At 32.6% G+C, this 25734-nt stretch overlaps 1 protein-coding gene across 7 annotated transcripts in view; it reads left to right on the top strand.

The window, feature by feature from the left end:
• Positions 1 to 25734, top strand: part of cindr (CIN85 and CD2AP related) — a 44077-nt gene that overhangs the window by 4380 nt on the left and 13963 nt on the right. For 5 of the 7 annotated variants that reach the window (XM_070105997.1, XM_070105995.1, XM_036356886.2 and 2 more), the window contains 4 exons: positions 19678 to 19879; positions 20145 to 20256; positions 20555 to 21119; positions 23969 to 24043. In XM_070105997.1, coding sequence (XP_069962098.1) covers positions 19767 to 19879; positions 20145 to 20256; positions 20555 to 21119; positions 23969 to 24043 — 865 coding nt within the window. In that variant the 5' untranslated portion in view covers positions 19678 to 19766. The remainder of the gene's footprint in view (positions 1 to 19677; positions 19880 to 20144; positions 20257 to 20554; positions 21120 to 23968; positions 24044 to 25734) is intronic. The other 2 variants (XM_070105996.1, XM_036356890.2) reach the window with 1 other exon arrangement.

Here is a 25734-nt window from a genome sequence, read left to right as displayed (position 1 = left end):
TCGAATGATTCAAAGTAAATCTGAGTCACACCCCTAGCGTCTATTTTGTATGTATGTAAATAGTTATAACAATTTTTTTTTTATATTAAAAAAAAACATGAAAAAAGTAAACTTCGCCTGCACCGAAGACATAATTCCCTTCACGGGCTCAACTTTTTCTAACAATAACTTGATTTTGAGGGGTCAGTTTGTATGGCAACTATATGCTATAGTGATCTGATATCGGCGGTTCCGATAAAAGAGTAGCTTTTTGGGTAGAAAAGGACGTGTGCAAAATTTCAAATCGATATCTCAAAAACTGAGGGACTAATTCGCGTATATACTGACCGATGGACAGACGGACATGGTTAAATCGACCCAGCTCGTCACGTTGATCTTTATTGTATATATTTTATAGGGTCTCCAACTTTTCGTTTGCTGCGTTACAAACTTCGTGGCAAACTTAATATACCTTGTTCAGGGTATCGGTTACCATTGACATTTAAAAGTTGTCTCCAAATTTTATCAGATCATATTGATTTGTGTTTTATTTTATTTTACCACTAGTCTATCGCACTCTATATGCCTCTCTCTACCCCTCTCACTCTCACTCTCGCTCTTGCTTTGTAATTTTATATTTGAAAATGTATCAGTCTATAAATATGCACAGTTCTGGTTATCTTATCTCTTATTTTCATTGAATTCAGTCTTTCTAACTTTTACTCTTTTATTTATCGCATTTTCGCAGATTTTAAAGCGTTAAAATAGCAATCGCAGTTATTACAAAACTGTCGCAATTTGATAAGAACAAAGTTTGTTCAATATAATTTCCTTTAAGTTTACCTTGTTTGTGTAATAAAACTTTACTTATTGACTTTATTTAATTTTCACGCTCTGCCATACCGAGTGGCTGATAACAGGTAAATTTACAACCGATTAAAAAATTGCATCAATACTACTACTTACCGATCCAAACAGTGTGAGATCGCCGAAATGTTAACAACACCCACTGATCAAATTTGAGCCGGACTGACTTTCACATATTTTAATACAAATCTTTATTATCGCCTTCAAAATCGGCTCCAAGCATGCCAACGCTCAATTAAATTTTCCACGTATTAGTTATAAGCCTCGGCTGAGATGACCTTCAGTGCTTACAGCGAATTTTGGTTCTTTCGGTTTCGGCTCATTTTGAAATGCAATTTGCTAGATTATTGGACAGTTTCGACGCCATATTCATGAAACCACGTATTGTCACCAGTAAGGATGCGTTTGATGAGTATAGGGTGCTCAGATATGTTGTCTAGCGTCTCTTTTGCGACCTCTACTAGAGTTTTCGATGACTTCACGATCTTCACAAAATGCTTTGTGTCACTCAAATACTTGTGTTCTTGATAAAGTAGATACCCCAAAACACGTGTACCTACATTTTAAACGAATATATAGCCGTGATTCCATACAAAACACCAAATTTTAACCAAACTCGTACTTAAAATATAATTTTTATGTTTAAAGTTCTAGATAGTTTGTAAAATGACTACTTCAAAACATTTGACTTAGTCCTCTTTTAATACTTTTTAAGAGCATTTGAGACCAAAAAAATGTTTTTAAAAGGTTTGTTTTTACAGTTTTATATTTTAGTTCTGATTTTCTTGGAATGACACATTTTGACATATTTCTTGTCCAGTCATACATATAATTCAAACATTTTATAGTGCTTATAAAATTATATTAAAAAGGGGAAATATAGAGAGATAGAGAGAGAAAAGGAAAATCTATATTAAATTAAATCTACATACAGTTAGACAATAAAATAGAATACAAATTTTATTCACAACTATTTGCAAAAACAAAGTGTTACCACAGTTCTTATGAGGAAGAATTATTTTTTATAGTTAACAAAATTTATTTTAAACATTTCAAAAGCAAAAATAACCTAAAACAAGTAAGAAAGGGCTATGTTCGGTTGTAACCGAACATTTTATACTCTCGGAAAATCAAATGGTATACTCGTTTGAGATTTTTTTTTGTATATTTTAATAATTAAAAATAGGAACTGTTGCCTCTGTTACTTACATTTACAGTGAAATTAATTAAAGCAATTTGTAAACTAAATTTACTCAAATTATGAGAAATTATATTAGGTATATGAGTTCTATACTAAGTATTGATCCGATTCAACCAATTTTTGACACAAAGACATACTATTATCGAGAGTTTCATTTATTTATTTTATTATATGAATTTCTATTATATATTATTCATATTGACCGATATTTTCGGTAAAAAGTCAATTATAGGCACTGGGGTCCACATATATAGTACTTAGGGGCTTGAACAGTTTAGGTTCGATTTAGACACTTTTTGGTCACAAGGTGGCATATTATTTTTTTTAATATTAATTTATTGGAAATTTCGTTAAATTTGTTAGAATGTTTTTATTTTTAATTTTCAAAATTATTTCTCAACCTATAAATATGTACTTGGCCGCGCATACTAACCTCGAAGGTCTTAGAAGTAATTAATAATATAGCTGATTACACAAATTACCATTGCCCAGTTTGTTGAGATAAGTGTTTATGATAACATTATGATAATAAAAGACGGTTGTAAATTTGCTTATTATGTTAACGAATTTATGATTTCATAAACATATATTTAAATAAATTCCATTTACATTCATAAAAAATAATCAGTATTTTCACTTTGAAATTTAAAAAATCAATAACTTAGAACACAACAGCCTAAAAACACCATGACAAAAATGCTCGTATTTAGGTCGTTTGTCGTTTTTATGTTCAACAAGTTATGACATAGTTACTACACTCTCTAACTGGTACATCAAAGTGTCGAAATACAAAACAAAGCTATGAATAACTTCTGTTATCATGTGACGACTGACCGTTTGGTCATTCACACCGATGCATGCTGAATATACAATAGATGTGAATAGCAACTGGGGTTATCAAGATGTATCAGAGATTTTAAATGACATATCATATGTATGTAGTTGTAGGCTGGTTAGTAATAAGGTAGTCGAATTTCTACTGAAAGGGGTTTTCGACTGGATTTTAATACAACCATTTGACTATAGATTGAAGTTGGGATACCAGTTTCAATCAGGAAGGGCTCAAAAATTGTATCGAAATGGAACTAGAACTCCTTTGCGAGTTAAATTAAGGTCTTGCTTAAAAATTTACGTATTTTTAAAGTTGTTAATGTTTTTGCTACTCAAAACGTACCTTTTAATATGAAATGTGGGAACACTTCTACAATGACGACCACTGTACCTTACAAGTACATGTCGTCCGAGTTCGACGTTAGCTTGTCTATCACATCACGAGAGTTACGCTATCTAAACTTGTGACTCGTAACGTCATCTCTATCATATACTTATACGTAGGTTCAAATACGCACTAGGTCATCTGTTAATTTAATTGTTAAAAGTGCTAATTATTTTCATATATACATATATACATATGTAAATCAGATATTTTCCTTTTGTGTATGTTTGAGTTCATTTGCGGTAAAGCGGTACTTTTAAGGAACAGAGATAAATAAAATAATATAAAATATTTTGACAAATGTTGTGATATGTCACAACCGCAAGTGTGTCGACATTATGAGTCAGTCTTCATTAGAAATTGCCCTGTATATGGTTTGTAGATGGCTTATATATTATTTACTTTGGTATGTATGTTTATATCGTTAAAAAATCCAATTCGTTTCTCGGAACTTTTTTTTTGTTAAATTTTTATTTTGATAACATTTTTGTTTAACTTTCTTTATTATTAAGTAAATACTTATATTATATATATTTTTAAATGTTGTTTCCTTTAATAATTCTTCTAAATTTCTGTCTTAAGACAAACTTAGCTTGTGTATTTCAGCTGGGTGGACTGTGTTATACTACGACATGAGTCTTATCAGTTTCTTATTGGATAGGTCTAAACTCTCGATGTGTGAACGTTATTATTGTAATTATTATTTTATCAAAAACTGATGTTCATTTTTTCGACAAGCTGATGAAAACAAATTTTCATAAGAGTGTTTAAAATTATGTTTAGTTTGGACGACTGACGAAAATATTTATTTTTAGTTCCAAAAATTTCTAATTGTGTCTAATGAACCCGTTTTTAATTGGAAAATGTAATTTTTTAATTAATGGAGCCTTTTCCTATAAAAATTGTTATTTTTTTACTTTAAGTAAATACTTCTCTCGTTAATGCTTAATAATTGCTGCAATAAAGCAGGAAAAAATTATTATTCAGTGTTAAAAACAGTGATTTCTTGAGGTTAGGTTTGGTTGGGTAAAAAGGTCGATTCAAAAGGTCTGCTAAGCTCACGCAAAGTCCAAATGTTCAGGTCTAGAACGCAAGAGGACAACAGAGAGCCGACTTTGCTGTTTCCAGGGATTCCGCTATGACCAAAAAAATCTTACAATAATAAAGTAGCTTGATGCTATCTCTAGTTGGCTCAAAGCTAGTTTTTCCGATCTGCATCAGAGTAAATATTTACCTCTCTGAATAAAGGCTGCACTTCGGAGCAATACATCTTCCGCAACCTTAATGGCAGCCACCTCTGCTTGAAAACGCTACTGTGATCCGGTAGCCTAAAACTATGCTTGAGGGAGAGTTCCTCATAGAAAACTCCCTCTCATTGACCCAATCGTAAAAAAGCTCATTGTGCCTTTTCTCCAGCGAATTCGCTTCATCTAAGTTTTCAGAAATGCCGTCAAAGAAGGAGATAATTTTAGAGGTCTGAGTTTGAACTCTTTCACGTTCCTAGCTTCCCTGAGTCACACAGCGATCGTCGCAGCAATGGACTTGTATCCTGGAGACACCATAAACAATAACGACAGACCTACCAAAAAAGTTAATGAAAATACACGGGAAAATATTGTCTATAACCATGTATGTATTGCGTCTACCAATAGCGATGACGTGATTTTGACAGCTCATGGCAGCCATGTTTGTTTACGGATTTGTGTAAAATTTTGTCAGTCATTAATAATTTTTTTTAACAAATAAAGTTTTTTTTCGATAATAATTGCGCCATGTACACAAACACTTTCGCACAACGTTCGCGCGATAAGCTGTGAAAACCGCTTGCGTAGTGGGGTGAGTTATGAAAGAAAGCGCGTCGAATGCGCCTTACAACAATTTGCAAATTATTAGCGATCTTTTGTTGTTGTGCGAATAACGTGCAAAAAGCAGCTTACAAGTAAAAACTATTCATTTAAAATTTGTTGCACTGAAGTTGTTAATTTGCCAAGCTAGTGACGGTCAGTGTCAGCAGTTGTGATTGTCTGGGTTGCAGCTGCCGGTCGGCCAGTAAATGAAGCACGTTCCCATTCCGTTTTCATTATCAAGGCGCGCGTGCACTACTTTCAGGCAAAATCGTATATTTGTGCATAAATATTTTTCCGCTGACGAGCATGCCCAAAGTCAGCTAAACATTCGAGTATGTGCATATATGCATGTAGCTGAGTTTGTTGTAACAATACTCATTTGTTTGTGTTTGCATGCAAATAGTTTAGCGGAGTGTAATCAGCTGTCGGCGTGTAGCGGATATGCGCTCAAATGTAGCTTTTTTACGACCGAAAGTGATATTCTCAGCTGCAGCAGAGTAACGGACCAGAGTGCAGCAGACGCCGCTGATTAATTAATGACACACTGGGGCACTCGGCATCTGCATAAATTCATATTTTCCGTCTATCTTATTGTTCGGGTTTTGTATCCGCAAGTTTATACATATGTATGCGCAGTTGTGTGTAAAATATTAGTAGTACCCACTTTTACTGCAATTAATGGTAATATTCCGTTTATTTATGACTACAAGTGCTTATTATTGTCTTACTGTTCTGTATATACAATAGTTCTTCCTGCAATGAGCTGATTTTGAGCTGATCAAAAATTTGGATTTTGGTAGACCAAAACGCTTAAAAAAATTTTTTTTGGGTAAAATTCAACTACTTTTTAAAACGCCGTCATTTTGCCAATCTTTGATTTTTTTCGACTGTAGGTCATTGTACGGACAATATCTTTTAGCGAGATTTTTGTAGGTTTTATCCACAGTGCTGGCCGGAATCACTTCAGCAGTGGAGAATCGTTTTAAAGCGCCGTCAGTGATCGTGCATCCCGAAAAATAATTAATTTTTTCTTAAAAAATTTTACTGTGCTCTGAAAAAATGATAATAATACACCTTAAAAATAGAAATATGACATTTATATCCTTAAAATTTTAAAGTAATTGATACAGTAGTTTATTTTAATTCCAGAAAATCGCGTTTCTTAGGCTGTCACACCAGTTGTGCCCCTTGAATCGCTCTCAATCAAATCAGTTTGTTTGATTGAAAAAGTAAGAGATGAGTAAATTTTTCCTTATTTGCAGTTAATTTTTCCCAGACTCAAATCCAAAAACAAAATATTATATCAAAAATTGTACTTCCATTTTGTACGATATTACACACTACAGGGTCTTGAACCAAATCATTTTCTTTTAAGAGTATTAGAAGTCTTAAATAAAAAATTAATTTTTCTGTTTTCGACTTTAGTTGATACTTTCTTGGATCAACTTATTTATCTACTTGGTTATTTTTAATACAGTTATGCCTCCTTATGCAGTATACGACCCACTTTTGAGAATTGTCTTTCAATTGATGACAATTTGAAACCTAAGAGAAATAAGGCTATGCGTTGGCCAACTAAGTCCCCTAATCTCATTCCTTTACAAAATCATTAGTAGTTATAATCGTGAGCTTTGTGCTGTAGTGGTGGATTTTTGGGCACAAAATCTAACGAACGCTTTTAACATTTGGTTAACTTTATTTCGTGGACACAATTATTATTTTAAGCATAGCTGTGGGTAGATTCATATAAATATTGATATTTCAAATCTCCACGGTCATGTGTATACTTAAATATATTTGAGTGATTAGTAGTATGCTTATAACTGTTGTATACAATATATTGTCTTATTTACAACATAAGAGTGAATTTATTATAAAATCATAAATCATACTTATAGTAGTAAAATAATAGTGCGTATGCGCAAATGTCCACGTTCTCAGTTATTCTGATTGTGTGTTTATGTCAGCATACGCATTAAGCTTTTAATTATATGTAAACGCATATACCCCGAAATTACAATCGGGCATGTTATTGTTACAAATGCACCTTTTTTGGTGTTCAACATAACTCAAATTTTAAATGTTTCAGGTTCATTTTCATATAATTTTGTCTAAAGGTATGTAAGACAGATATTGTATACTGTGAATTTTCTATATATATGCAAATCAATTTCTTGTTGTTTGTAAGATAAGTTAGTGTGTCTACGACGTCAATTGCGCATATTTTGAGGCAACGAATTAAAATTTATTTGCTGTGTGTTTTTCTGAAGAAAACTATTCAAAATATCTTCCTTCTAGATTTCATACATGTATTAATCCAATCAGTTATGCTAAAACTACTTAATTGTTTGGAATGCCATCAAAATTTCTTCATTCAATTTTAATTATAGTTGGAGAACAGCTATGCAACCAATAAAAACAAAATGCGTAATTGCTTATGTATTTAAAGTAAAAAAGTAAATCTCTTCTCGAAGAAGTAGCATTTTGTATTCCTTAAAGAAGAATTTTATTTGATAGCATTAAGTATATTAATTGCTATTAATTTCTGTACAAAAAATTCAAATCCGATTTGAAGTCTTTTTTTTGCTTATATTAAGTTTATTTTTATTGCAGTAGCTTTATTCGCATCTACATAAATCAAAAACTGTTCGATTAGTTGTGATGTACAACTAGACACTTATCTCTTCGAAAGTCTTTAACAATCTTATATATTAATTGTATTATAACTGGTTGAACTACCTCAACTTTGTACTAATTAATACACATTTATTGATTTATTTGCCATTTCGGGCAAGCTTCTTCAATATAAAATCGAATTCCGATTTAAGTACGTCACTAACATCAATTTATTATCGGCGATTTGGTATAGTACGATCGTAAACACCGTTTAAAAATTATAGCAATATGTATACCCTGAAGAGGGTATATTATGTTTGTAACACCAAAAAGGAATCGTCGGAGACCCTACAAAGTATAACATCTAAGATATTATATTATATCAAATGTATCAGCGTGAAGGGCTGAGTCAATTTAACCATGTGCGACATATAAACTGAACGGTCAGAATAAAGTGTTTGTATGGAAAGCTGTTTCATTTGAAGAGATATTTTCAAGAAATTTGGCATAGATTATTGTCTAAGACAATTATTCCATCTCCGTAGAAATTATTCAGATCGATAAACCTTAAACTCGAGTTTGTTTCGCAACTTTAACATATATGCTTTCAAGAATCTTAATTTTCGAAAAAGATAAGTCTATAAATCTGTCTGGTATATATATGGCAACATTAATGGAAGAAAATTACTTTGTTCAATCTTGTAGAGTTAAATTCATATAATCATATTTTATATATATCATTTTGACTTTACTGAAATCTGAAATGATGAAAAATTGTCTATTCTTTACTTACCCCACCTGCTCTCTTAAAATATATCTTGTGAGGTTTGCTTCGAAAAAATATCTCAATTAAGAGTTAATTAAATAGTATATTTATCAATAATATTTGAAATTAACAGTTTTTTAAGAATTAAAAAAAAAAAGATGTTAACTTTAGTTGAACCGAAGCTATAATACCCTTCACAAATACGAAATATTCCTTACAAGAACTTAATTTTGATCGGTCAGTTTGTATGTTTGTATAGCTATATGCTATAGTGGTCCAATTACGTTCTGATAAATAAAGAGCTTCTTGAGGGACTGATGAGCATATTTGTAAGAGTTTTTTAAGTAATCGGTTCCCAAAACTTTAAACGCGTTTTCTCGAAGCGAAGAAAATTTCGCCAAACCAAATTGACAGATTGACTTGTTTTTTACACGAACTTCGTTAAATATACTTTTGACAGGTAATGATAGAAGAAATAGATATTTGATAATAATTCCGATTTTTTAAGCCACACTGTAGTGTAATATTTTTTCACAAAAACGTCTTTTTTCCTAAACCGCATTTTAGTCAGAAATCAAAAATATTACTATTCTTTCTATCAATGCTGTATTCATCTATTGTGATAATATTTTTGCTTTTACTTTATGGATTTGAGGCTGTTATAAGCAGAAAAATCTTCCTCATCTTCCTCAATTTTGTTTTTTTTTAATAAATCGCTGAATAGCACTAAATTCTGTAAATATAGGTTATTTTTATTTACTAATTGAATAACATTGTATTTCAAGAGACAAGAAAGAGCGTTTCTTCCCCAAATTTTTAGTCTTATTTTTTGCGATGTTTATTTTTTCGACATTTTAACTTTGTAGAGAGTTAATAAATAATTCATAAACATTTAACGATTGTAAGAATTACCTGATTTTTTTGTTTTTCAATAGCTAGCCATAAAGTAATAATAGGAAATTTAATGCCTCCTAAAGAGAGAAAGAAGGAAATCATCAGTGGTTCATATAAATCTATTCAGTCATTTTAGTTTGTAAAACTATCGCCTTGCTTGCGACTAACTTCAACAGCACTAACTTTTTAACAGTTTAACCAATTACAATTGTAATCTAATTTTTATCGTTTTTAATTGCTGTAATTCATCCGAAACTCGAGCACAAAGTGAGCCATTATTCCATTAGATACACCAATACCATTAGCACTCCATGAGCATTTTATTACGCATGTGGGTTTAAAGATGAAACTTTGCTAGGCTTTTGTGATTTACATATAAATACACAAACATATATACATACATATATGTATACGATTTATATAGTAACACTGTGCTAGCACGAAAAGCTCGAGTGATTCATAGTATGTGCTGGCGTCAGTAAGCACTACGAAAGAAAAACATACTTATCTGCCAAGCAGCGATTCACCCAGCCGTCGCACAACCAGCTAACCAACTACCTTCTCGACACTGCAATTCATTTCACCTTCAACTCAAGTGCACTAACTTTTTTTGTTGTTGCTTTTGTTTTATTGCTTTGCGGTTACGGTTGTAGCTGCTGCCATCAGACGAGGGCTACACTTCACTACGACTTATCAACACTACTACGCTTGCATACGCACATACACCTACAGAAACACACATACATGTCTATACATATACTATTCATATATGCATGTGTATTGCGAAGGGTGCCGGTGCCTAGGCGTCGCGCGAAGAATTTCACATGTCTGCATTTGAATAAAGCGAGCGCAAATACTACATGAATTTCTAGTTTGTTTGCTAATCGAAAAAGGGTTAAAAGCGAATTAGAAAAAAACAAAAATCCTGTTAGCAGAGAAGCGCTGAATTGTTACAAATTTTCGTTATTTTTTTTTGTTAAAACTGAAATGCAATAAATAATATTATTAAGCTTTATATATTAAGGCAGTCAGCTTTTGTATTTATTTTGATATTTCATCCAATTTCATGCTCTTGACTTTAGTTAGCCTTGTAAAATTTGTTCTATGCATAACGGTTGCAATTGCTTAACTCTACATATGATCAGCTGATGCCTGAGCTGTTGAGATAACAGTGGTTATGTAGTTGCAGTTGAAGCGGTGTTATCTATGTTTGGCTGTCGTTGACATTTCGTTTTCGCAAATGCAAAATAATGGCGTTATTGTTGTATTTTATGTTGTTGTAGTTCAAGGCGATTAGGTGAATTGTTAAATTGAATAGAAGCCAATATTTAAGCCAATTATGTGTGGCAATTGTGCTTGGACCAGACTGCTTCAGTGGTATTCAATCTTTTTGTTGTTGCTTTCATTGTTGATTTTCGTTTCATTTCATTCCGTATTACAATTACATACTTTTTTATACTCGCTTGTAGTCTAAGCATTTTGTTTTCGTGTTTATTATTTGCCTTTGCGCCCACACGCCGCTGATCGAAAGCGTTTAGCTATTTATTAATTGTTTGCTTGTATTTCTTCATTTTTGCGAGCTCGATTCGGGGCATCTCCATCTTTGAGCGCGCGATGATTTAATAATTTTGTTATTGAACTTTGGCTACACTCATATTTTACATATTTACATATCTTATTTTTCTAGCAGTCAATTTATTAAGGGAGTAATCTGGTTTATAAGCCCGCATTTTAGGCTCGGACCCGATAATAGAAAAACAAAAAATATTTTTACCACAAATTTTTTTATATGTTTTTTAATGATATTTCAAGAGTAAACAAAACAAAAAAGATTTAAAAATATTCGAGGCTGGCAAAGTGGAGACTGATGAAAAAATGGCGTGTCCTGGTGTGCAGGATATCAGGGCTCCCAATAACCCGAAATGGAAATTGTTAAGTGATCTTTAAAGAGAAAGGATGTAGTTATAGCAATACGCGAGGATTTTGTAAAAAAATTTTTTTTCAAAAAATGGCGGCTGTTTGAAAAATATGTTTCGTTACTTCCCTGTTTTTTGCCGTTCGGAATTTAAAAAAAAATGAGATTGAGTAGAACTTGAGATATCATGCACTGCACACCGTTTCTAAAAAAAGTAGTTCAGAGAAAAACGACTGTCGACTAAAAACGACGAGCTGCGAGCTGACAAGCATCACAAAATGACCTGTAACTCCGAAAATAATTGAATTTTCAAAAAATCTTTTTAGCGACATATTCTTAATGGGTTATACTATTGTACAATATATACAATACAATAATATGTAAAAAAATCGATTTTTTTTTTAATTTCAAAACCAGAAAACCCCCTAAAATGGCACATTCACATTCCCTTAGTCAACCAAAGAGTCTTTTCAAAGTTGAAGACATACAAGGTGATACTTACAGTCTTAAGAGGGTATTCTAGTCTAGAGGCCCGAATTTCGAATTTTTGAGCCAAAGGTAATTGATAAAAACAAATTAATAGTTTTGCTATCAATTTTTTATCATTTGTTTATTTATATTTCGAGAGTATACAAAATAAATATAAATTTAAAAAAACGTTAACTATAATGGCCTTCAAAAATTCCAAAGGCTTTTTAACATACAAGAGCTTGATTCTGATCGTTCAGTTTGTATGGCAGCTGTATGCTATAGTGATCCGATTTGAACAATTTCTTCGGAGATATGACTGTTATATGCTTTGGTGGTGCGATATCAGCTGTTCTGACAAATGAGCAGCTTCTTGGGAAGAAAAGGACGTGTGCAACATTTCAGATTGATAGCTCAAAAACTGAATGATTAGTTCGCATATATGCAGACAGACGCACAGAGATAAATCGACTCAGCTATATTTACATAGGGGCTCCGACGTTTCCTTCTGGGTGTTACAAACTTTGTGGCAACCCTGTTTAGGGTATAAAAAAAAATTAAATTTGCGTAAATAAGTTATGCGTCCTTGAAGAGGAGAGGAAAAAACCCTGTCTTCGTTGTCACGATTTGTGCGCTATTACAAAAAAAATCGCGTTTAAAGTTTTCAGTTAAGACTAAACCAGGCTAGTTGCCTCGGCACTAAATCGAGCATAACTTTGAAAATAATTCGAGTTTTGTAAATATTTTAAGGGAGATATTTATATATATAAATATTTTAATTATTGAAATTTGAAAAATTAAATTTCTCAATTTTCTAAGTTAGAACCCGCTTTTAAGGTTGAATAGTTATATGAATATGCTATTAAAAAATGGCCTAATTTTCCAATAATAATGTTTATTGAATAAAATAGGACTCTTTCGATGTATGAAATGTTAAAAAACTTTGATAGCCCAAAGACCTTTCCGTACATTTAGTAAGTCAGTTTTTTATTATCTCAGTTGGTGCTACGTTTCAGCGGTAATTGAAAGTGTTATAAAAGTACAATATTTTAGGAAGTCTATTTTATAGATGATGGCAGCTTTTGAGCAACATCAAGCTTTAGGTAAAGAGCATGAACTATAGTATAAAAAACGTCTATTATTTAAGAGATTTATCAGAGTATTGTAGCTGGATACATACACAGTTGAAGTTTACATGATTAATGTTGTAAACATCATACCCCTATTTACTAAATTTTGATCTCTGCAATCTTTCCCCGTGGATTGAGATCAATCACATATATTTAATTTAGAAAATTCATTGGCTTTGCTAAAAAAAAGAGTTCAAAGGAGATAAAAATATTTGTATGAGAAATACATATGTACATATATCGATTTAATACATATGTATATAACAAATCATTACTGAGGCTTTAGGCATATATTCTTAGGAGGAATCCATTTCTAAGCGCTTATCGGCTGCAGTTTGGCTGGAATCACTCTAAGGTGCAAGAACCAGAGTTGCTTCCGTTCCTCATTTAAATCATATAAAGAAAATCGTAGCAAAAATCACTTGCTTTATTAAATTTACATCTCAAATGAATTCAATAAAAGAGATTTTACTTTATTAAAGTGGTATAATATGCTATTCCTATTGGATACTGTCAATCTATGTGATTTATACCATTTGTTCGTTCGATTCGCTATGACCCTTTATTCCTTTGATGCTTTTTATTAGACTCATTCTGTAAAATGCTGATATTAATATTCGTAGTTAAAAAAGTGTTTTCGCAAGCTCTAATAAAAAACATAAAAAATGCCATTGTTTCATTAACTTTTACTAGCTTTTACTAGTTAATATAGTTAAATAAATTTGCCAAAACTTTACCACCATTCAATTTAACCTCTACAATAGCTATGCACTTGTACAAGGTATATTGCCCTTAAGGCCAGAATTTCTCCGAAATTGCCCCACTGACATCGCTAGTTTTCCATTTCGCCAGCGATCTCCACAACGCGACTTTGTGTGGAAAACACGTTTTTCGCTGCTTACTTTGTGCGATTATTTTTTCCCAACTTTTTTCACATTTTATGACTTCTTGCGGACGAGCTTTATTACGTTGGCCGCACTATCATTTCGACCGGTTGCTTGTCTCTTTATCTATCTATTATGTTTCTTGTACGTAGTTCATGTGCGTGTTTGTTTATTTTTATTCGCTTTCTACGCTCTCCATTCACCTCATTATACACCTCCACAGTTGGTTCTTGTCTTTTGTTACTTACCTCATATGAGTATGCCGTACTTGCTTTGTGGCCCGCGGTTTCTTGCCACCACCGTGCCATTTTATGTACTTCCATACGTATGTTATGTACATATGTATGTATACAATTATCGTTTACACTTTTTGTGGTTATTTAAATTGCTATATCTGTACAATCGTATACACTATATAAATATTCATAATATGCTTTTTATAATTCAAGTATCACTTTGTAGAATTGTAATAATAAAATGGTGAAAAGTTCATTCTACTTGAGAGCAGGAATACGGTTTGAGTTTAGGCCGTGTTGTTATTATTGTTTGTGTATGTGTGCTTTTATTCACTGTGTCATTTGGTGAGTAAAACCACTTGGATTTCGTTGTTCTTAGGGTTTGCTTTTGGAACTGGTCCAGATTTGTATGTTTTTACCCTGAACAGAGTATATTAATTTACGGTCTGTACGCGAACTAGTCCCTCTATTTTTGAGTTATTGATTTGAAATTTTGCACACGTCCTTTCCTCACCAAGAAGGTGCTCATTTGTCGGATTCGCCGATATCGAGCTGTCATACAAAATGTTCGATCAAAGTCTAGTCCGTGAATGGAAAACTTTTTTATTTGACAAGATATCATCCTGAAATTTGGCATAGATTAATGTCCAAAGCAGCGCTACAATATTCGAACAAGTTGTTCAGATCGGTCCACTAAATCATATAGCTGCTATACAAACTGTGAAAGGTATTATAGCTGAAGTTACCGTTTTACCTTGCTATTAACAGAAATTTCAGACATTCGCAGTGACAAAACTGGTTCAAAAAAAAAAAATTGTGTTGAAGTTAGCAGATATACCATTTAAATGAGACTCGATAACTTTGTTGTTGCTTTCACAAATAAATTTTTTCATAAGCAGGGAAATGGCGAATCGAAAACTGCGAGTTCGAAATTTACACAACCTCAATTTCGTTTACAACGTTTTTAACAGATCTCAATTATGCATTTGAAAATAGAAAGATAATTAAATAATATTTTTTTGTGATCCCAACTCAAAGGTTCAATTGTTGTTTCTTGGCAATAAGTAGATACATTTCTATTGACTTTGACATACTTGAATAGCGAATTGTTACTAAATTGTGTTCATTAGGTACAAATTTAATTTAATTTGTTAGATAAATTACGCTACAAGTAAGAATATATTGAATCTCTCTAAATTTTCAATAATTTCTCTCTTTATGATCTGTTTTCATTAGCTTTAGTGTGCACAGAAGATACATCATGTCATAAAAAATTTACCTGGTTTCCATTTCATCAATATATTATATTATATATATGATATATGGACACAACAACTCGGAAATACTATGGTCTCTTATTGTTTTATTACAAATTAAATTATGTTAATAGTCATAGTTAATTTCAAACTATGACGGTTGTTAACAATATTGTAGACCGATATCATGCGGATCTATATACCGGACATTGATAATTTAACTTACAATATAATATTCTCGATAGTTTTCCTCGAGGTCTTACAAATGGAAAGCTAAAGGTTCAATATAACCCATTACCTCAAAGCTAAACCACAAAGGAATTAGTTTGTTGACCGCTTGACGCCAAGTCTAACTGGGTATATTGTTGTTTTTTGTTGTTATTTATTAACATTTGCTATTCATCGTTTGCCTTTCAACATTCGTCATTGTGGCTAAGTAACCTGAGGTTAAGCAGCAACATGGCTGCATTGGCCTAGTTTTGTGCGCCTCCACCAGACACTCTTCACCTGATCGCCTGCTTGATTATATGGTATAGTGAGAGAGCGAAAAATATGGAAAAATGGTCGAAAGGCTCCAGCTATTTGCATGAGCAGAGTAAATTTGTGACTTTATATATACTTGTGTGTATGTATGTTTATTATCGGCTACATTCGAATGCAATTTTGTACGATTTAATTATGCTGTTCCGCTCGTTATCTGCGCCGTTGTTGTCTTCATTGCGCCAAGTGTCATCGTGCAGTTCGTGAAATACAATGTATATACCTATATAATGGTAAGTGCATATATCTATAATGAATACCTTTGTGTCGGCCGGCAGCTGTTGGTGGCCAAACGACTTTAGCGAGTTAGGCCAGTTATGGCCATTAATAAGTGCCATAAAACTTGGTCACTGCACTTGATCGCCTATCTGCTATTGTTGTTGTTTCATGTGCACAAATTATGCATTGTTATGGTCATTTCAATGTTGCGTTTTTACAAAATTTATTCGTTGCATTTAATAAGAATAAAATTATGAAAATATATTTTTATTTTTTCGCTATAAATATTCAGCACAAATTATTCAATTATTTCTTTAAATGTTTGTTTACACCAGTTTCGCCAGGTTCATCATCATTATATTTTAATTTATGCTTTTTATTTTGTTGGTGTTTATACCCACGTGAATGTACATATATTAATATTCATTGTTGGCATCTGCTGAAAGATATTTTCGCATTAACGAGAGCATACAATTGATTAGTTTGTAAACAAACAGCTCACAAAGTGCTCACTTAAGTCAAAGTAGTCATTATATTTTTCAAAACAAGTATGCAAATATGTTCTTAACTGAACTACAAGCGGATTAAATACATAGAGTACGTACAATTCATCACAATTTCCGCAATAAATAGGTTTTTCACTCGCACAAATCTCAAGGAAAGATGTAAATGCAGTGTGATTTTGCAAAAATGAAACAATATTTTTTTTTTTGTATTTTTCGATAGTCCATACCTTAAAAATACCATACTAATATTTTAAATGAATATCTCAAAACTGTTTATACTCTAAGCAACATGTTGCTACAGATATGAAGTTTTGCCAACACGTCAATGTATTATATTTAGCCGGCTTCGATCTTTGCAAGGTGTAGTAGTATAAAATGTTCGGTTACACCCGAACTTAGCACTTTCATACTTTTTCGAGTTTTAGTTTCTTAAAATGTAACCGCTCAAATCAATCAGCACCAGCACTTTATTTTTAAACGCGTTTTTCTCGAAACAGCATCTGGATATACTTAGTTCTCCGTACAATGACTGTGTGTTTCAATATGCATTTTTAAAATACGTATAAATATATTCTTAAATTTTGAAACAATTGAAACCGTATTTTTTTTATTTCTAAAAATCGCCAGTTTTAGTCAATTTTCATCATGTGAAACAGAAATCAAAAACTGCAAAAATGTGGTAAAAAATTCTTCAAGTCGAAGCTAAAAAGATTAAATTAGATATTAAAAATAATCGCCTTAAATTCCTTTTGCTTTTGTTACGTAACACGATTCAAATTTTCTTTTGGATTAATAAACATGTATCAGCATGATGTTTACAGTTTTGAATTAGGCGCAAAATTGTGCGATATATCGGCTATTATTATATATCGCTAACAATTGTTTGCAACAGTGAGTCTCCTCGTTAGTAGAATGGAAGCTACTATCAGCAATTGTTTGCTGTATTAGACATATATAAAAAAGTTCATCCAAGCAAAACAGCAAAGCAACGCCAAGAAGAAGTGAGCCTTTGTTTATTGCACTTTCCATCAAGGTTGAACAGAACATTGGAATTTTTAAGATAATGCCGTACGATTTTTACTGACCATCACTTCAATCGCATTTAAATTATTACTTTTAAAAAATATCAATCAAATCCGACCAATCGGTATAGCTGCGCGCAGAACCAATGAGCTAATGTGTATATTGCAAAAGCACAAATTTTCCGATTTTGAAGATGTCAAGTGGCTCGATGAAAATGGCGTGGATTATGTATTCAATATATCTACAAACAATTTGGGAAAAAAGCACATTCCTCAAAATTTTTTCCATCTAAGATTCAATGTTTATTTTTGTTCTGTTCGAAAAGCACTTTACGATTTGTTACGCGTTGGGGGGGGGGGCAACAGTGAAAAAATGCGTTATGTAATACTTGCACGACCCCTTTATCGATAGAATTTTAATGAAAACTTAAGCGAATAGAATTTTTACTCTAGAAATAAGTTGCAATTTTTCTATAACTGGACATATGAATAAAAGCGGTAATATTCTCACGTAAGCCTTACTTGATCAAATAAATATATTTATAGGGAACACTCGCTTTATTGAGTAAATAGCTTAAATTTACATAAGCAGGTTAACATACATACATATTATATGTAAACATCATTCATATACATATGAACTTGAATTGTAAAATGCCTCTTGGTGTATGCTAGTAAATCGCGACAAAAAATAGTTACAAATACAACGACCATTTTGTGTTTATTGCTTTTGTGGTTGGTGCTTTGACAAAAACAGTTGTTACAAGTGTTAAACAAGAGGCTTATAGCTAATTAATAAAAATAATAATACCAGAACGTGTGCAAAATAATTTTCTATAAAAGTGTATAGAAAAATGTTTTTATAAGGGTTATACAAAATCAACTTCTCGAAAAGATGTTCGAATTATGGTCAGCAGGATGGCATGACAGTTTACATACCGCTTATACCATAATCGATCTAAATTAGCATACATTTTGGTTTGTTAAAATAATCATTAATGCACTAGCATTTGTTTTTATATGAAGGTATCACCTCAGGACTTATCGATTGTTTTGCAATTTTTTCAGCCAAATGCCACAGTCAAAATTTTAAGTGCCTTGAAGCACTTTATTCTTTGATCCATTGAAAGTGTTTTAATTCATTTGTAGAGAACCCTAGATCTAAAACCTTTCAATACAAAACGGCATATATAAGGTCCAGTCAAAAGAAATCCATTATTTTTGTACTAAATTTACGGTTTTGTCAAGCATAGTTAGAGTTACATAATTTAGGTCAAATATGCACCGTTTTATTTAATAACTATTTTGAAGGTATTATCATAATGCCGCTGTCATAGAAAAACTCATCTATATTGGCAAAAAAACTAGAAGAGTCTACACAATACAGGTCCGAATTAGGAGTTTAGCTGTAGAGAAGCAACTCATAGTAGGTAATTCACGGCCAATCTCACCAAACCAGAAATTGATCGATTTTGTTGCGATTCAGTAGCAGTTGGTAGATGAAAATTCCGTCCATGCGGTTTTTTTGATTGGATCGAGCTTCCTTTTGTATCCAGAATTTCATTTATTTAAATGATTCCAAACGGATTTTTGTGCAATATTTACCTCCTGGGCAATCAAAACATTTGCTGACATGACGCTCAGTTTCGACGATTTTCAATTTTTAACGCTAAGTCTGTATAATTAAATATTATACACATACATACAATCATTTGTTCATGTTAGTGGGGATTTCACGTTGTGGTATCTTCTCTAAATTGAGTTCAACATTCTTTACTTGTGGCTTAGCAGGGTTTAATTGATGTTTATGGGGTTTGCTTGCGACGCCATCTTCACCACCAATTGTGGTAATACGACGGCAGAAACAATTACGCACAAGACGATTACGTTGTTCGGCTGGTAGGGTTGGTGTTGGTCTCAAATTAACTTATTCACTTCATTTACTCCATTTTACGGTACTTAATGTACGCACTGCCTGTTTTCTAATTAAGTTTTCACTTCTCATTTGTTGCTTAAAAAAACATTGCTAGGAATTCTTACTAGTTTTTCTTTTAACCGACGTGTATAAAAAAAATACAAGACCTTAATCGAATTTCTTTTCTTATTTACTTATAGTTTCCGCCATTGTTGAGTATGATTACGAGGCCAAGGAACCCGATGAGCTGGACTTAGTCAAAGGCGCGCTCATACACAACATTAAACAGATGCCGGGTGGCTGGTGGCAAGGCACACTGCAATCCAACGGCAAAATCGGCATGTTTCCTGATAATTTTGTGCGGATTATTGATAACAGCGACGAAAATAAAGTCACAATAAGGTTTGTATTCATATTCGTCGAAGAGCTGCACTTTAGTGATAAGAGAATGTAAAAAATTTAAAATTTCACTTGTTTTGGAATATACTTGTATGCTGAGAAGTTGATGGTATGTGCATAGTTTTAGAATAACGCAGCTGTTAAACTCTTTCTAAACAAACAAATAATCACACTCAAATTCTCTTAACACTGTACTCTTAGAAGCATTTTTGTTTTTATTATTTTATATATTTTCCTTAATATACTAAAATTCATATTATCATTACAGGGAGAAGTCCGCAACAGCCAATCGCCGCTGTAAAGTCATCTTCAGCTACACACAAGTCAATGACGACGAACTGTCGCTGGCCGTGGGTGATGTCATTGAATTCCTTGGGGAGGTTTGTACACTTACTTACCTAAAGCATACATCTGTATGTATTTGTAAGCAGTCAGCTAGTCGGCAACTATGTAGCGCCAATAGCTGTTACCCAAACATTTACGTCACTTTGACAGTTACGACTGTACAAAGCGAAAAAAATGTAAATAGGCGCAGAAGAGCATATCTATTGTTGCTGTGGCTGGCATATATTTTACACAAACACACTTACATACATATGTGTATGCTGCTCATTCATAGAATTTTCGCATTTTCCACATGATTTTCTCATATACTTTTCTTTATTTTACACCATTTAGGTTGAGGAAGGCTGGTGGCGTGGACGTTTAAAAAGCAAAGTCGGCGTGTTTCCATCAAATTTCGTTACCGTTATTGAACCATCACCTATTTTTGCCAGTAAGCGACCAGCAGTCGGTCCTGGTGCTGCCACATCCATAGCAAAATCAGCGGTGACCACAACAGCAACTGTAGAGAAGTCGATTGTCGGCGCCAGTAGTTCCATAACGTCAAGCACAAGCACTGCAACCGCCACCAGTTCAACAGCGAAAAAAATGAATCGCATTAGTTTTCACAGTTCCAAAGAGGATCTATTGAATAGCAGTAGTGTTAGTAGTAATTCCGGCACGACAAGCACAAGCAATGCCGCTGTGGATGAGATTGCACCATCGTTGCCACCGAAACCGCAACGGGAATACTGTCGCGTTGAGTTCCCGTATACGCCACAAAATGACGATGAGCTGGATTTGAAAGTTGGTGAAATCATCACCATCATCAGCATGGAATTACCGGATAAAGGCTGGTGGAAGGGTGAACTGCATGGCAAAGTTGGTGTATTTCCTGATAATTTCGTTAAACTGCTAGAAGGTATGTACGAGTACTCTGTGTAGTGTATGCTTGCCTACTCTATTTTCTAACCTCTATATGTTTATGACGCATCTCATTGTATAGTGAATATTTGAGTATAATTATGTGGTGCTGTAAATAATAAAATGAAAGCAGGAGATGCTGCGGTGATTGTGCAAATGTATTGGTGCAGTGAAGTTGGTATAGGTATATACAAGCAGTTCGCAGTTTCAAATGAGTGGTACGGGGCCACAAGTTAGTTGAGTACAAGGATTTTCTGAATACGAAAATTTATAATTTAAGCTGTGTTTTCTAGTAAGGCGCCACATTTTTCTTGGCTAAATATATGTGCAGTTTAAGTGTGAATACCCTTTTTATGTTTTATTACAACAACAACACAAACAACCATACATCAAATATGGTTTTTGGAAAATTACGTAATTTAGCGAATTTTTTTATGATCGTATTAAAAATAAACTGTAGAAACAATCTACATACATACATACATATGTATGTAAAATGTGATATGACAAATTCAGCAAATTTTCTCAAGCTTCTTGATAATTTTGTGTATAAAAATGATATCTCCGAGGTGTTTTTTACTACGATGAAATAGTGTTAAAAAAAGAAAGAAAAATATTTTCTAGAAAAATAATATCTGTACATATGTAGGTAAAAATCCATTGTATAGTCTTGAATAAATCGATGTGACTACTAAGGGTACTTTTGAAAACCCAACACTAATCTTGAAATTCACAAAATATTACCAATGAACACTATATGGTAAAATTTTTGCAGTTATGAACACCCTATAGAATGCAGTAGCCAATATTCTAAAAGCCTTCTTATAAATTTCACCGTTAGTTTACCATACACAAAACCTTATTCTTAAGAATAAATAATGAAGCTCTCTACTAGCTCCTACATATAAAAATTCATAGTAAATATTGCAAAAATTTGTTTAAACATGCATACTTTTACATCATAAACATCATACAACAAAACAAGTATTACTACAAATTTATTTCTTAACCATTTTTCAACAATTCCATATGCTAATATTGACAATTTAGAATGTAAATGCGCATTCTCCGATCATTAGGCAATCATCAAACGGAATTCTTCTTTTTCAAAAACACTTACGTACATATGCATATATATGCACGTATTTATGTTGCCATATATGGACTAAAGTATGTCTACACTGTCGTGAAAATATCAACACTTCATTTACACACATTCATTTACAAACACCCATACTCATCCAGCGCAATAAATTGCATTTAAAGCACGCGGACATCGCACAGTGATTCGTAAACCCGCAAAGTTTTGTGCAATAACAATTAGCCGAGTTCATTGTATAGAATTTCAAAAAAAATAATGCGAAATTTCATCTCTAATCTTATGGTTGAAAGTAATTTTTAGCGCATTAATTTATTATTTTTTATTAGTATTTAAAGTTGGTTATTTTTAAATTGTACGATGGAAGTTTTCAAACAATTTTGGAGTAATAATTTTGGGCATGCAAAATTAAATTTTTGATCTCTATTTGTAACTAAAATAAAAGTTTGGATTAGATAGCACTGAGGTAATAATAATTGGAAAAATCCTAATTTTCAATTAAAAAAATCTTAAGTCAAAATTTCCGTTTTTTTTTTTTTAATGGGAGTAGGCCTTATGATAGCTGAAATCTCTTCTTTCTGATGATATTAAAAATACTGATGGTAATAAAAATACATTGTTATGGTAAATTTGCTCAGAAAACGAAAAAAAAACAAACTTTGACAGCTACATATGTACATATATGCTATAGTGGTTCGATCTGATCAATATGTTCTAAGATTGTAGCGTTGCCTTGGAAACTAATGTTTGCCAAATTTCGTGAAGATATTAAATTTAATAAATAAGTTTTACATAAGATTTTAACCAATTTTGTATGGCAACTACATGCTATAGTGGTCCGATCTGAACAATATTTTTGGAAATTGAAACGTTGCGTTGGAGAATAAACTGTGCCGAATTTCGTGTTGAGATCTTGTCAAATGAAAAGGTTTTCCATACAAGGAACTCGAGTAGGATTTCAGGTCAGTTTGTATGGCAGCTATATGCTATATTTGTCTGATATCGGCTAATGAGCAGCTTCTTGTTGAGAAAAGCATGTGTGCAAAAATTCAGATCGATATCTCAGAAGCTGCGCTAGTTCCGCAGTATATACGGACAGACGGATACAAAAAGAATACGCTATCGACTAAGTTATGGAAGTTATGACAGCTGATATTCATAAAAACTCAATAATATTTAACCGACGAAATATTTTAACATTTTCCTATATTTTTATTTTTATTCGAACCACTGTGCGACAGTCGAGTGAGCTTCGATTTCATGCTAGTCATAAAGCAAGCGAATCGTATGCAAACAAACTGTTTGAAGAATTTACTAAAACGTTCTTTGTTTTGGCGCAAGCATGAATCTTTTTTTTCCACATTTTAGGATGCACAAGTGTGCTGCCACATTTTCTGTTTAGTCAACCATTGACTTGGCAATTCATAATTCATGAGCTTCACTTTGATAAATATTTTGTATGATATTAACCTTTCATCCAATGAAAATACTATGTATTCCATCATATACATCCATACCCACAATATGTTCTCTACTGGCTTTAAAATACTAATAAACACCACACAAATTCCTTTTCTTATACTCTCATTTTACAAACGCTTTAATATACGATACACTTACATGCACACACCCGATAACAATAACAACTACATGAAATTGTATACATCTACAATGTGCTTATGTACGTAACTACTTGTTGTTGGCGATTTATTCTGCGATCAACGCATTTGGCGGCGACGACCGGATAGCCGATGCAGTGCAGGAAAGATCATCCATTGAAATTTTAGGCTCGCGCATGGCCAACTTTATTAATACGTTCATTTGTATGTAAACGAGTTTTTCCACTGTACGCGTATAATTTGTATGGCTCCAGTATTAGATTTGTTATTGTTATCTTGGTTTGATTTCAATTTTTTGAATTTCTTAAATTATTATTATTATTTTTTAAATTTAATTTTTGGTTGTTTTATAGCAACTTTGCAAACACAGTGACTCGCTGTATTTACAGTAATATATTGTTTGCTAGCGAAGTTATCACCAATTGGTCGAGTTGTATCTAGCAAGCTGGTTGTTTTCGTTTTTTATTTTATATATTATTAAGTTAGTATTATTTTAGTGGTTCCTCTTCGGAAGAAAAACAAAGCACACCAACGTAGCTCTTTATATTTGTAGTTATTTCTAGTTCCTTATATATATTATTTAATGGAAGTTATATTAGTTAATTGATAGTTTGTTAATTTGTTGCTTTAATGCTTAAAGTTTGCTCTGCTAAATTCGAAAAGCTTAAATAAAATGATTATTTGTTTCAATTTACATATGTATGTATAATAGAATGTATGCTTCACATATTCTACAACTCATATACCTTAAGTATTCTAAATATAAAATAATTAATGCTGCCGTACTTGTAAATAGCCTTAGATTAATTTTTCCCAAGTAAAGTCAAAGTTTTAGTACTTCAAATTCATAAAACATATTGTACAGAACATGTATGTATAAAAATATTCTTTATGAGACCTATACATTACCTAGACATTTTAAGCTTTATTTATAGAACTTGACTTCAATATAACTTAAAGCGAAGCATCTAGCAATTTCCATAGTGAAAAATCCATGAATTTTCTGCCCACAAATCCGGTTGTTTGCGACGAATTGCTTCATGTAAACGCTGCAAAATCCAAATAGTATTCGTTACTGACCGTTTGTCTCTGTGGTGCGAATTGATGGTAAACCACAACATAGTAATCAAAGACTTTGAGGTGGTTTTTTCAGTTTCGGGTCATTTTGGAGCGTTGTTAAGCATCTCTTTGGCGACCTCTACTCGATGTCGTTTTTGCAAAAAATCCAGGTCTTTTAGAACGTGTCTAATTGAGTTGATTAGTATGTTGAGATCCTCTGATGCCAACACGCATTTTTCCAAGCACTGTTTCTTCAACTTTATCGCCGTTATCGTCATTAACTGAGGTGGATGGACGACTCACATGATAAAAGTTTTCGTTGACTTTACGACTTTCACTGAATGCTCTGTGTCACTCAAATACGTGTGTTCGTGATAATCTGCTTGACATCTTATGTTGTCAAATGAAAAAGGTTTTTCATGCAAGCACTTGATTCTGATCACTCAGTTTGTATGACAAACTATATATATATATATTAAATACAAAAGTAGCCCCATATCGTCGGTTCCGACAAATGAGTAGCTTCTTGGAGAGAAAAGAAAATGTGCAAAATTTCAGATCGGTATGTCGAAAACTGAAGGACTAGTTTCCGTATATACAGTCTGCCCTGTTCAGGGTGTAATAAAACAAAAAAATTCTACAACAAATAAAAACGCTATAATATCTTCGAAATATTACGTGAAAATATTTTTACTTTAAAGTTTTGTCTTAGTATTATCTTTGAAGTCGAATTTCTTACTAACCTCGTTGAGCTAGGTAACGAACTTATGTACGTCTTTACTTTAAATACTTTCTTCTTTTTTTTTTTTGATTTGTTCAAATATTATATTATAGTA

The sequence above is a fragment of the Bactrocera oleae genome, chromosome 2 (assembly GCF_042242935.1).
Source record: "Bactrocera oleae isolate idBacOlea1 chromosome 2, idBacOlea1, whole genome shotgun sequence".
Lineage (NCBI taxonomy): Eukaryota > Metazoa > Arthropoda > Insecta > Diptera > Tephritidae > Bactrocera > Bactrocera oleae.
Note: the sequence above shows the minus strand (reverse complement) of the source record. Positions and strands in the feature narration are given on the sequence as shown.